The sequence below is a fragment of the Entelurus aequoreus genome, linkage group LG25 (genome assembly GCF_033978785.1).
Source record: "Entelurus aequoreus isolate RoL-2023_Sb linkage group LG25, RoL_Eaeq_v1.1, whole genome shotgun sequence".
Classification (NCBI taxonomy): Eukaryota; Metazoa; Chordata; class Actinopteri; order Syngnathiformes; family Syngnathidae; genus Entelurus; species Entelurus aequoreus.
This window is the reverse complement of record NC_084755.1, coordinates 39,424,472-39,438,973: the sequence shown is the minus strand read 5'-3', so window position 1 is coordinate 39,438,973 and position 14,502 is coordinate 39,424,472. Positions and strand designations below refer to the sequence as shown.

The following is a 14,502-nucleotide window of genomic DNA, read 5'->3' as shown; positions in this document are numbered from 1 at the left end:
TTTACACTGCAATATTGTTTAATTATTATTATTATCTGTAAGTATTGTGCAACTATTTTTGTTTATGTTGATAAATGTCATGTTTTACACTGCAATATTGTTTAATTATTATTATTATCTGTAAGTATTGTGCAACTATTTTTGTTTATGTTGATAAATGTCATGTTTTACACTGCAATATTGTCTAATTATTATTATTATCTGTAAGTAATGTGCAACTATTTTTGTTTATGTTGATAAATGTCATGTTTTACACTGCAATATTGTTTAATTATTATTATTATCTGTAAGTAATGTGCAACTATTTTTGTTTATGTTGATAAATGTCATGTTTTACACTGCAATATTGTTTAATTATTATTATCTGTAAGTAATGTGCAACTATTTTTGTTTATGTTGATAAATGTCATGTTTTACACTGCAATATTGTTTAATTATTATTATTATCTGTTAGTAATGTGCAACTATTTTTGTTTATGTTGATAAATGTCATGTTTTACATTGCAATATTGTTTACTTATTATTATTATCTGTAAGTAATGTGCAACTATTTTTGTTTATGTTGATAAATGTCATGTTTTACATTGCAATATTGTTAATTATTATTATTATTATCTGTAAGTATTATGCAATTATTTTTGTTTATGTTGATAAATGTCATCTTTTACACTGCAATATTGTTTAATTATTATTATTATCTGTAAGTAATGTGCAACTATTTTTGTTTTTGTCTATAAATGTCATGTTTTACACTGCAATATTGTTTAATTATTAATATTATCTGAAAGTATTATGCAACTATTTTTGTTTATGTTGATAAATGTCATGTTTTACACTGTAATATTGTCTAATTATTATTATTATCTGTAAGTAATGTGCAACTATTTTTGTTTATGTTGATAAATGTCATGTTTTACACTGCAATATTGTTTAATTATTATTATCTGTAAGTAATGAGCAACTATTTTTGTTTATGTTGATAAATGTCATGTTTTACACTGCAATATTGTTTAATTATTATTATCTGTAAGTAATGTGCAACTATTTTTGTTTATGTTGATAAATGTCATGTTTTACACTGTAATATTGTCTAATTATTATTATTATCTGTAAGTAATTTGCAACTATTTTTGTTTATGTTGATAAATGTCATGTTTTACACTGCAATATTGTTCAATAATTATTATTATCTGTAAGTAATGTGCAACTATTTTTGTTCATGTCGATAAATGTCATGTTTTACACTGTAATATTGTTTAATTATTATTATTATCTGTAAGTAATGTGCAACTATTTATGTTTATGTCGATAAATGTCATGTTTTACACTGTAATATTGTCTAATTATTATTATTATCTGTAAGTAATGTGCAACTATTTTTGTTTATGTTGATAAATGTCATGTTTTACACTGCAATATTGTTTAATTATTATTATCTGTAAGTAATGAGCAACTATTTTTGTTTATGTTGATAAATGTCATGTTTTACACTGCAATATTGTTTAATTATTATTATCTGTAAGTAATGTGCAACTATTTTTGTTTATGTTGATAAATGTCATGTTTTACACTGTAATATTGTCTAATTATTATTATTATCTGTAAGTAATGTGCAACTATACTTGTTTATGTTGATAAATGTCATGTTTTACACTGCAATATTGTCTAATTATTATTATTATCTGTAAGTAATTTGCAACTATTTTTGTTTATGTTGATAAATGTCATGTTTTACACTGCAATATTGTTCAATAATTATTATTATCTGTAAGTAATGTGCAACTATTTTTGTTCATGTCGATAAATGTCATGTTTTACACTGCAATATTGTTTAATTATTATTATTATCTGTAAGTAATGTGCAACTATTTATGTTTTTGTCGATAAATGTCATGTTTTACACTGCAATATTGTTTAATTATTAATATTATCTGAAAGTATTATGCAACTATTTTTGTTTATATTGATAAATGTCATGTTTTACACTGTAATATTGTCTAATTATTATTATTATCTGTAAGTAATGTGCAACTATTTTTGTTTATGTTGATAAATGTCATGTTTTACACTGCAATATTGTTTAATTATTATTATTATCTGTAAGTAATGTGCAACTATTTATGTTTATGTCGATAAATGTCATGTTTTACACTGTAATATTGTCTAATTATTATTATTATCTGTAAGTAATGTGCAACTATTTTTGTTTATGTTGATAAATGTCATGTTTTACACTGCAATATTGTTTAATTATTATTATTATCTGTAAGTAATGTGCAACTATTTTTGTTTTTGTCTATAAATGTCATGTTTTACACTGCAATATTGTTTAATTATTGATATTATCTGAAAGTATTATGCAACTATTTTTGTTTATGTTGATAAATGTCATGTTTTACACTGTAATATTGTCTAATTATTATTATTATCTGTAAGTAATGAGCAACTATTTTTGTTTATGTTGATAAATGTCATGTTTTACACTGCAATATTGTTTAATTATTATTATTATCTGTAAGTAATGTGCAACTATTTTTGTTTTTGTCTATAAATGTCATGTTTTACACTGCAATATTGTTTAATTATTATTATTATCTGTAAGTAATGTGCAACTATTTTTGTTTATGTTGATAAATGTCATGTTTTACACTGCAATATTGTTTAATTATTATTATTATCTGTAAGTAGTATGCAACCATACTTGTTTGTTGATAAATGTCATGTTTTACATTGCAATATTGTTAATTATTATTATTATTATCTGTAAGTATTATGCAATTATTTTTGTTCATGTCGATAAATGTCATGTTTTACATTGCAATATTGGTTAATTATTATTATTATCTGTAAGTATTATGCAACTATACTTGTTTATGTTGATAAATGTCATGTTTTACATTGCAATATTGTTTAATTATTATTATTATCTGTAAGTAATATGCAACTATACTTGTTTATGTTGATAAATGTCATGTTTTACATTGCAATATTGAAACGTATGTTTAGCTTGTGTGCTATTGTGTGCTTAGCTGTTGTGTAGCTGCTAGCTCCTAGTAGCCCTAAAATACATAAAGTAGGCCTGACAAATTATTTTTTTTTTAAAATCCGATTAATCACATTTTAGAATTTGGAATAATCATGATTAATCACAGGCTTGCATAATTAAAATGTGCTTAAGAAAAAATATATATATTTGTACAAAAATGCAATTTCATTGTCAGAATGTCATCCAGAAAGGTTTTAAGTCGGGAGTCTCCTCACTCATTTTTGATTTGATCACTGATTAATAACATAAGTTAACACTTTAATACAAAATACATAAAGAGAACTTGTTGGTTGAATTTCGGTCATCGGAAGTTGAATGATGCGGACACGTTTGTTACTGGAAACGTAATACGCTTCTTTTGCCTTGGAGACTTCACATTTGTGTGCACTGTGCAACTAAACTGGTTTATGTTGACAAATGTCACGTTTTAGATTGCTCTATTTTTAAACTAAGGACACTATGTCTAGCTTGCGTGCTGTCATGTGCTTAGCTGTAGTGTAGCTGCTCGCTCTTAGTAGCCTGGCATGTTTACCTTTTGTAAATGACTTGAGTAAAATAGAAGAAAAGACTTGTGTGTCTACTTGAAGCAGCGGTGTATCGCACCTTGACAAACATCTTGTTCCCCACCGGGCCTTTGCCGGACTTGGCGGGAGAGCAGTAGACCGACATGGACTTCCTGTCCCTGGAAAACTCCAGCGTGAACTCCTTCCTCATCAACTGCTTGACCACCTGGTGGTGGGGAGACAAGTAGTCATCAGTATCAGACAAGTAGTCATCAGTATCAGGCAAGTAGTCGTCAGTATAAGACAAGTAGTCATCAGTATCAGACAAGTAGCCGTCAGTATTAGACACATAGTCATCAATATCAGACAAGTAATCATCAGTTTTACACAGGTAGTCATCAGTATCAGACAAGTAGTCGTCAGTATCAGACAAGTAGTCGTCAGTATCAGACAAGTAGTCATCAGTATCAGACAAGTAGTCATCAGTATTAGACACATAGTCATCAATATCAGACAAGTAATCATCAGTTTTACACAGGTAGTCATCAGTATCAGACAGGTATCAGGCAGATAGTCATCAGTATCAGACATGTAGTCATCAGTATCAGACAAGTAGCCATCAGTATTAGACGCATAGTCATCCATATCAGACAAGTAGTCATCAGTTTTACACAGGTAGTCATCAGTATCAGACACATAGACATCAATATCCGACATGTAGTCATCACTATCAGACATGTAGTCATCACTATCAGACAAGTCAATATCAGACAAGTAGTCAACAGTATCAGACACGTAGTCAGTATCAGACACGTAGTCATCACATCAATATCAGACAAGTAGTCGTCAGTATCAGACAAGAAGTCATTAATTTCAGGTAAGTAGTCATCAATATCAGACAAGTAGTCATCAATATCAGACAAGTAGTCATCAGTATCAGACAAGTAGTCATCACTATCAGACAAGTAGTCATCACTATCAGACAAGTCAATATCAGACACGTAATCGTCAGTATAAGACAAGAAGTCATCAGTATCAGACAAGAAGTCATCAATATCAGACAAGTCATCAATATCAGACAAGTAGTCATTAATATCAGACAAGTAGTCATCAGTATCACACAAGTAGTCATCAATATCAGACAAGTAGTCATCACTATCAGACAAGTAGTCATCAGAATCATACAAGTAGTCATCAATATCAAGACAAGTAGTCATCAGAATCATACAAGTAGTCATCAGTATCATACAAGTAGTCATCAATATCAGACAAGTAGTCATCAGAATCATACAAGTAGTCATCAGAATCATACAAGTAGTCATCAATATCAGACAAGTAGTCATCACTATCAGACAAGTAGTCATCAGTATCAGACACGTAGTCAGTATCAGACACGTAGTCATCACATCAATATCAGACAAGTAGTCGTCAGTATCAGACAAGAAGTCATTAATTTCAGGTAAGTAGTCATCAATTTCAGGTAAGTAGTCATCAATATCAGACAAGTAGTCATCAGTATCAGACAAGTAGTCATCACTATCAGACAAGTAGTCATCACTATCAGACAAGTCAATATCAGACACGTAATCGTCAGTATCAGACAAGAAGTCATCAATATCAGACAAGTCATCAATATCAGACAAGTAGTCATTAATATCAGACAAGTAGTCATCAGTATCACACAAGTAGTCATCAATATCAGACAAGTAGTCATCACTATCAGACAAGTAGTCATCAGAATCATGCAAGTAGTCATCAGTATCATACAAGTAGTCATCAATATCAGACAAGTAGTCATCAGAATCATACAAGTAGTCATCAATATCAGACAAGTAGTCGTCACTATCAGACAAGTAGTCATCAGTATCAGACAAGTAGTCATCAGTATCAGACAAGTAGCCATCAATATCAGACAAGTAGTCATCAACATCAGACAAGTAGTCATCACTATCAGACAAGTCAATATGAGACACGTAGTCATCACATCAATATCAGACAAGTAGTCATCAGTATCAGACAAGTAGTCATCAGTATCAGACAAGTAGCCATCAATAGACTAGTAGTCGTCAACATCAGACAAGTAGTCATCACTATCAGACAAGTCAATATGAGACACGTAGTCATCACATCAATATCAGACAAGTAGTCGTCAGTATCAGACAAAGTAATTGTCAGTATCAGACAAAGTAATTGTCAGTATTAGACAAGAAGTCATCAATATCAGACAAGTAGTCATCAATATCAGACAAGTAGTCATCAGTATCATACAAGTAGTCATCAGTATCATACAAGTAGTCAACAATATCAGACAAGTAGTCATCAGTATCATACAAGTAGTCATCAATATCAGACAAGTAGTCATCAGTATCAGACAAGTAGTCATCAATATCAGACAAGTAGTCATCAGTATCAGACAAGTAGTCATCGGTATCAGACAAGTAGTCATCAGTATCAGACCTGTGTGTTTATTGATTGTATTATTTGATGTATTGTTATTTAAAATGCTTTTATCTGCACTACTTGTTATTGTTCTTTAAGTACATCACTGTGAAACAGTACTGTTGTTAGTAGTGCTATTTAAATCAAGTGGATTAGATTGGACTATACTTGGTATCATTATTTGTATCGACCCATTCAAGAGCTCTTGCTTAGCAGTTAGCATGTGTGTAGTCGAACTAGGGTTGTACGGTATACCGGTACTAGTATAGTATCGCGGTACTAATGAATCAAAAGCGGTACTATACTGTTTGAAAAGTACTGCTTCCCGGGCATGACGTCACGTGGTGACATCGCTGGTTTTAGGAGCAGAGGAGCATGTTGGGCAGCGCACACACACAGAGTACTTACAAGCAGACACAGTGTGTAGACAGAAAAGGGAGAATGGACGCATTTTGGTGTAAAAAGTCAAGATAAAGGTGAAGTTATAACACTGAAACACCCTCAGGAAGAGCTGCTTTAAGACATGGCTAGCTAGTTAGCGGCTAACATCCATCCACAGTGTTTTAGCTACTTCTAATCCTGGCTTCCATGGCGACAAATAAAGTAAGTTTCTTACAAGTAGCATTATCACTGGAGGACGAGGAATAGCTAAACATGCTTCACTACACACCGTAGGAGGATACAATAGCTCACCCCCGTCACAATGTAAACAAACACTACAACTGACATCCACTGTAATGATACCAAATACAATAGCGTCTCTAGTTGATACTACTATGATTACATTGATATTTTTTATCGTCACAAAATCTTTTTTCCTTTTTTAAAAAATGAATCTTATGTTTATGAACTCAGTAAATACGTCCCTGGACTTTGAATAAGACCAATGTATGATCCTGTAACTACTTGGTATCGGATCGATGCCTAAATGTGTGGTATCATCCAAAACTAATGTCAAGTATCAAAGAAGAGAAGAATAAGTGATTATTACATTTGAACAGAAGTGTAGATAGAACATGTTAAATCAGAAAATAAGCAGATATTAACAGTAAATGAACAAGTGGATTAATAATCCATTTTTTACAGTTTGTCCCTCATAATGTGTACAAAATAATAGGTGTATAAATGACACAATATGTTACTGCATAGACTAATTAGGAGTCTTTGTTTGTTTACTTACTACTAAAAGACAAGTTGTGTAGTATGTTCACTATTTTATTTAAGGACTAAATGACAATAATAAACATATATTTAATTTAATTAGTTTAGTTTAATAAGATTTGATGTTCAAATGAAGCCAATAATGCCATTTTTTTGTGGTCCCCTTTATTTAGGAAAGTATCGAAATAGATTTTGGTACCGGAACCAAAATATCGGGACAACCGTAAGTTTTGCGAGTTCTTTCCCTCCAGTGATGATGCTACTTGTGTGTTTGCCACCATGGAGAAGAATGTAACAACATGCATTATGACAACAGTAGTAAAAGCTCTACGGTCCGCCACAAGTTGACCAATGAAATGGTATATTGTGATGGTGAGGACTTACACTGCAGCAGGCGTTGGCCCGCTCCACCTTGGACAGGCCTCGCACTTCAGTGTTGAACACGTTCATCTTCTCCACCAAGCAGCTCAGAGCTGTTTCGGTGGCCTCACCCACCTTCTCGTAGATGCCCTTGGACTGCAGGGAGGAAAGGACATACCACAAAGTGGAGTTTAGGCCGCAGGTGTCCAAAGTGCAGACATTTGCGGGCCGCAGCGCATTTTTTAAACATTCTAAAACTACTAGAACATCAAAACAAACTGAAATAAGTGGAATAAAAGAGCATAAAGGTGAAATGTAACGAGAAAAAGTTGCAATGTTGACTCGTAAAACAAAGCTGGGACAAGCAGTAGAAAATGGATGGATGTTTTTATTCCTTTAAAACTGTCATTGCTTGAAAAATAATAAGCAATTTTATGAATGATTGACCTAATCCAATTACTTCACATCAAATATCTTGTAGGGAAAATATAGCATGTTTTTTCTGTGTTTTCCATAAAAAATCAAAGTTCTATGACAAAAAAGGCATAAAAGAAAAATAATTAAACGATAATAAAAAGTTAAAATCGACGGCTGGATCTGAAGTTGATTTAAATGCTGAAAGTAAAACAAATAAAAAAATAACTGACTTATTTTTACACTTTTATGAGTAGGGCCCTTTAGGATCACTGAACATTTTATTAGGATTTTTTTAATTTAAATAATAATAAATTATAATCAACGTTATGAATAATTGACATATTTAAGGCTCCAATTGCCACACAGCAAATTTCCAAATTGGAACATGTTTTTGGGGGGGAAAATGGCACATTTTGTGGTTTTTCCATAAAAAACAAGGTTTTCTTTAACAAAAAAAAGTGGGAAAATGCACTTTATATTGACAGGTTTGAAGTTGATCTAGAGATTTAAGTGTTGATAGTAAAAAAAAATTAAAATAATGTATGACTTATCTTTAACACTTTTATGAGAGGTCTTTTTTTCATAAAAAAACAAATTTCTATGACAAAAAAGGCATAAAACAAACAAAAATAATTAAACAATAACACGTTATAATCAATGGCTGGATCAGAAGTTGATCTCGAGATTTAAGTGCTGAAAGTAAAACCAATAAAAAAATAACTATGACTTAATTTTAACACTTTTATGAGGAGGGCCCTTTTGGATCCATGAGAATTTTAGTAGGATTTTATTTTTTATTTTTTAAAATATAAAATATAAAATAAATTATAATCAACGTTATGAATAATTGACCTATTTAAGGTTCCAATTGCCACACATAAAAATATTGCACATTTTGTGGTTTTTCCATAAAAAACAAGGTTTTCTTTAAGAAAAAGGGCATAAAAGATTAAACATTTTTAAAAATGTTTTACTTTATATTGACATATTTGAAGTTGATCTAGAGATTTACGTGCTGACAGTGAAAAATATTAAAATAATGTATGACTTGTTTTCAACACTTTCATGAGTGAGGTCCTTTTCCCCCATAAAAAACAAAGTTCTCTGACAAAGAAGGATTCAAACAAACAAAAATAATTAAACAATTATAAAAAGTTAAAATCGACGGCTGGATCTGAAGTTGATTTAAGTGCTGAAAGTAAAACAAATAAAAAAATAACTGACTTATTTTTAACACTTTTATGAGTAGGGCCCTTTCGGATCACTGAAAATTTTATTAGGATTTTTTTTATTTAAATAATAATAAATTATAATCAACGTTATGAATAATTGACATATTTAAGGCTCCAATTGCCACACAGAAAATTTCCAAATTGGAACATTTTCTGGGGGGAAAAAAATGGCACATTTTGTGGTTTTTCCATAAAAAACAAGGTTTTCTTTAACAAAAAGGGCATAAAACATAAAAACTTTTTGTTATATTGACATATTTGAAGTTGATCTAGAGATTTACATGCTGACAGTGAAAAACATTAAAATAATGTATGACTTGTTTTTAACACTTTCATGAGTGAGGTCCTTTTCCCCCATAAAAAACAAAGTTCTCTGACAAAGAAGGATTCAAACAAACAAAAATAATTAAACAATTATAAAACGTTACAATTGACGGCTGGATCTGAAGTTGATTTAAGTGCTGAAAGTAAAACAAATAAAAAAATAACTGACTTATTTTTAACACTTTTATGAGTAGGGCCCTTTTGGATCACTGAACATTTTATTAGGATTTTTTAAATTTAAATAATAATAAATTATAATCAACGTTATGAATAATTGACATATTTAAGGCTCCAATTGCCACACAGCAAATTTCCAAATTGGAACAATTTTTTGGGAGGAAAAATTGCACATTTTGTGGTTTTTCCATAAAAAACAAGGTTTTCTTTAACAAAAAGGGCATAAAACATGAAAACTTTTTCTTATATTGACATATTTTGAGTTGATCTAGAGATTTACGTGCTGAAAGTGAAAAACATTAAAATAATGTATGACTTGTTTTCAACACTTTCATGAGTGAGGTCCTTTTTTTTCCATAAAAAACAAAGTTCTCTGACAAAGAAGGATTCAAACAAACAAAAATAATTAAATGATAATAAAAAGTTAAAATCGACGGCTGGATCTGAAGTTGATCTCCAGAGTTAAGTGCTGGAAGTAAAACCTTTTTTTTTTTTTAAACTATGACTTATTTTTACACTTTTATGAGTAGGGCCCTTTTGGATCACTGAGAATTTTAGTAGGATTTTATTTTTTATTTTTTAAAATAATAATAAATTATAATCAACTTTATGAATAATTGACCTATTTAAGGTTCCAATTGCCACACATAAAAAAATTGCACATTTTGTGGTTTTTCCATAAGTGGTTTTTCCATAAAAAACAAGGTTTTCTTTAACAAAAAGGGCATAAAACATTAAACATTTTTAAAAATGTTTTACTTTATATTGACAGATTTGAAGTTGATCTAGAGATTAACAAGCTGAAAGTGAAAAACATTAAAATAATGTATGACTTGTTTTCAACACTTTCATGAGTGAGGTCCTTTTCCCTCATAAAAAACAAAGTTCTATGACAAAAAAAAGATTCAAACAAACAAACATAACTAAACAATTATAAAAAGTTAAAATCGACGGCTGGATCTGAAGTTGATTTAAGTGCTGAAAGTAAAACAAATAAAAAAATAACTGACTTATTTTTAACACTTTTATGAGTAGGGCCCTTTAGGATCACTGAACATTTTAGTGGGATTTTTTTAATTTAAATAATAATAAATTATAATCAACGTTGTGAATAATTGACATATTTAAGGCTCCAATTGCCACACAGCAAATTTCCAAATTGGAACATTTTCTGGGGGGGGGGGGGAAATGGCACATTTTGTGGTTTTTCCATAAAAAACAAGGTTTTCTTTAACAAAAAAAAGTGGGAAAAATGCACTTTATATTGACAGATTTGAAGTTGATCTAGAGATTTAAGCGTTGATAGTAAAAAACATTAAAATAATGTATGACTTATCTTTAACACTTTTATGAGAGGTCTTTTTTTCATAAAAAAACACATTTCTATGACAAAAAAGGCATAAAACAAACAAAAATAATTAAACAATAACACGTTATAATCAACGGCTGGATCAGAAGTTGATCTCCAGATTTAAGTGCTGAAAGTAAAACCAATAAAAAAATAACTATGACTTAATTTTAACACTTTTATGAGAAGGGCCCTTTTGGATCACTGAAAATTTTAGTAGGATTTTTTTTATTTAAATAATAATAAATTATAATCAACGTTATGAATAATTGACATATTTAAGGGTCCAATTGCAACACATCAAATATTCCAATTTGAACTATTTTTTGGGGGGAAAATATTGCACATTTTGTGGTTTTTCCATAAAAAACAAGGTTTTCTTTAACAAAAAGGGCATAAAACATTAAACATTTTTAAAAATGTTTTACTTTATATTGACAGTTTTGAAGTTGATCTAGAGATTTACATGCTGACAGTGAAAAACATTAAAATAATGTATGACTTGTTTTTAACACTTTCATGAGTGAGGTCCTTTTCCCCCATAAAAAACAAAGTTCTATGACAAAAAAAAGATTCAAACAAACAAACATAACTAAACAATAATAAAAAGTTAAAATCGACGGCCGGATCTGAAGTTGATCTCCAGATTTAAGTGCTGAAAGTAAAACAAAACAAAACAAAAAACTATGACTTATTTTTTAACACTTTTATGAGTAGGGCCCTTTAGGATCACTGAAAATTTTAGTGGGATTTTTTTTATTTAAATAATAATAAATTATAATCAACGTTATGAATAATTGACATATTTAAGGCTCCAATTGCCACAGCAAATTTCCAAATTGGAACATTTTCTGGGGGGGAAAAAATGGCACATTTTGTGGTTTTTCCATAAAAAACAAGGTTTTCTTTAACAAAAAGGGCATAAAACATTAAACATTTTTAAAAATGTTTTACTTTATATTGACATATTTTAAGTTGATCTAGAGATTTACGTGCTGAAAATGAAAAACATTAAAATAATGTATGACTTGTTTTCAACACTTTCATGAGTGAGGTCCTTTTCCCCCATAAAAAACAAAGTTCTATGACAAAGAAAAGATTCAAACAAACAAACATAACTAAACAATAATAAAAAGTTAAAATCGACGGCCGGATCTGAAGTTGATCTCCAGATTTAAGTGCTGAAAGTAAAGCAAAACAAAACAAAAAACTATGACTTATTTTTTAACACTTTTATGAGTAGGGCCCTTTTGGATCACTGAGAATTTTAGTAGGATTTAATTTAATTTAAATAATAATAAATTATAATCAACGTTATGGATAATTGACATATTTAAGGCTCCCATTGCAACACATCAAATATTCCAATTTGAACTATTTTTTGGGGGAAAACATTGCACATTTTGTGGTTTTTCCATAAAAAACAAGGTTTTCTTTAACAAAAAGGGCATAAAACATTAAACATTTTTAAAAATGTTTTACTTTATATTGACAGATTTGAAGTTGATCTAGATATTTACATGCTGACAGTGAAAAACATTAAAATAATGTATGACTTATTTTCAACACTTTCATGAGTGAGGTCCTTTTCCCCCATAAAAAACAAAGTTCTCTGACAAAGAAGGATTCAAACAAACAAACATAACTAAACAATTATAAAAAGTTAAAATCGACGGCTGGACCTGAAGTTGATTTAAGTGCTGAAAGTAAAACAAATAAAAAATAACTGACTTATTTTTAACACTTTTATGAGTAGGGCCCTTTAGGATCACTGAACATTTTATTAGGATTTTTTTTATTTAAATAATAATAAATTATAATCAACGTTATGAATAATTGACATATTTAAGGCTCCAATTGCCACACAGCAAATTTCCAAATTGGAACATTTTTTGGGGGGGAAAAATGGCACATTTTGTGGTTTTTCCATAAAAAACAAGGTTTTCTTTAACAAAAAGGGCATAAAACATAAAAACTTTTTCTTATATTGACATATTTGAAGTTGATCTAGAGATTTACGTGCTGAAAGTGAAAAACATTAAAATAATGTATGACTTGTTTTTAACACTTTCATGAGTGAGGTCCTTTTCCCCCATAAAAAACAAAGTTCTATGACAAAAAAAAGATTCAAACAAACAAAAATAACTAAACAATAATAAAAAGTTAAAATCGACGGCTGGATCTGAAGTTGATTTAAGTGCTGAAAGTAAAACAAATAAAAAAATAACTGACTTATTTTTAACACTTTTATGAGTAGGGCCCTATAGGATCACTGAACATTTTAGTGGGATTTTTTTTATTTAAATAATAATAAATTATAATCAACGTTATGAATAATTGACCTATTTAAGGCTCCAATTGCCACACATAAAATATTCCAATTTGGAAAATTTGGGTGGGGGGGGAATATTGCACATTTTGTGGTTTTGCCATAAAAAACAAGGTTTTCTTTAACAAAAAAAAGTGGGAAAAATGCACTTTATATTGACAGGTTTGAAGTTGATCTAGAGATTTAAGCGTTGATAGTAAAAAACATTAAAATAATGTATGACTTATCTTTAACACTTTTATGAGAGGTCTTTTTTTCATAAAAAAAACAAATTTCTATGACAAAAAAGGCATAAAACAAACAAAAATAATTAAACAATAACACGTTATAATCAACGGCTGGATCAGAAGTTGATCTCCAGATTTAAGTGCTGAAAGTAAAACCAATAAAAAAATAACTATGACTTAATTTTAACACTTTCCCCCATAAAAAACAAAGTTCTATGACAAAAAAAAAGATTCAAACAAACAAACATAACTAAACAATAATAAAAAGTTAAAATCGACGGCCGGATCTGAAGTTGATCTCCAGATTTAAGTGCTGAAAGTAAAACAAAACAAAACAAAAAAACTATGACTTATTTTTTAACACTTTTATGAGTAGGGCCCTTTTGGATCCCTGAGAATTTTAGTAGGATTTAATTTAAATAATAATAAATTATAATCAACGTTATGGATAATTGACTTATTTAAGGCTCCAATTGCAACACATCAAATATTCCAATTTGAACTATTTTTGGGGGGGAAATATTGCACATTTTGTGGTTTTTCCATGAAAAACAAGGTTTTCTTTAACAAAAAGGGCGTAAAACAAACATTTTTTTAAAATGTTTTACTTTATATTGACATATTTGAAGTTGATCTAGAGATTTACGTGCTGAAAGTGAAAAACATTAAAATAATGTATGACTTGTTTTTAACACTTTCATGAGTGAGGTCCTTTTCCCCCATAAAAAACAAAGTTCTCTGACAAAGAAGGATTCAAACAAACAAAAATAATTAAACAATTATAAAAAGTTAAAATCGACGGCTGGATCTGAAGTTGATTTAAGTGCTGAAAGTAAAACAAATAAAAAAATAACTGACTTATTTTTAACACTTTTATGAGTAGGGCCCTATAGGATCACTGAACATTTTATTAGGATTTTTTTTATTTAAATAATAATA

General features: G+C 29.6%; 1 protein-coding gene across 2 annotated transcripts in view; it reads right to left on the bottom strand.

Annotated features, from left to right (window-relative positions):
- Positions 1-14,502, bottom strand: part of LOC133642609 (sarcoplasmic/endoplasmic reticulum calcium ATPase 1-like) — a 120,138-nt gene that overhangs the window by 32,616 nt on the left and 73,020 nt on the right. For both annotated transcript variants that reach the window (XM_062036900.1, XM_062036899.1), the window contains exons 15-16: positions 7,534-7,665; positions 3,650-3,775 (exon numbers count right to left, since the gene is read on the bottom strand). In XM_062036900.1, coding sequence (XP_061892884.1) covers positions 3,650-3,775; positions 7,534-7,665 — 258 coding nt within the window. The remainder of the gene's footprint in view (positions 1-3,649; positions 3,776-7,533; positions 7,666-14,502) is intronic.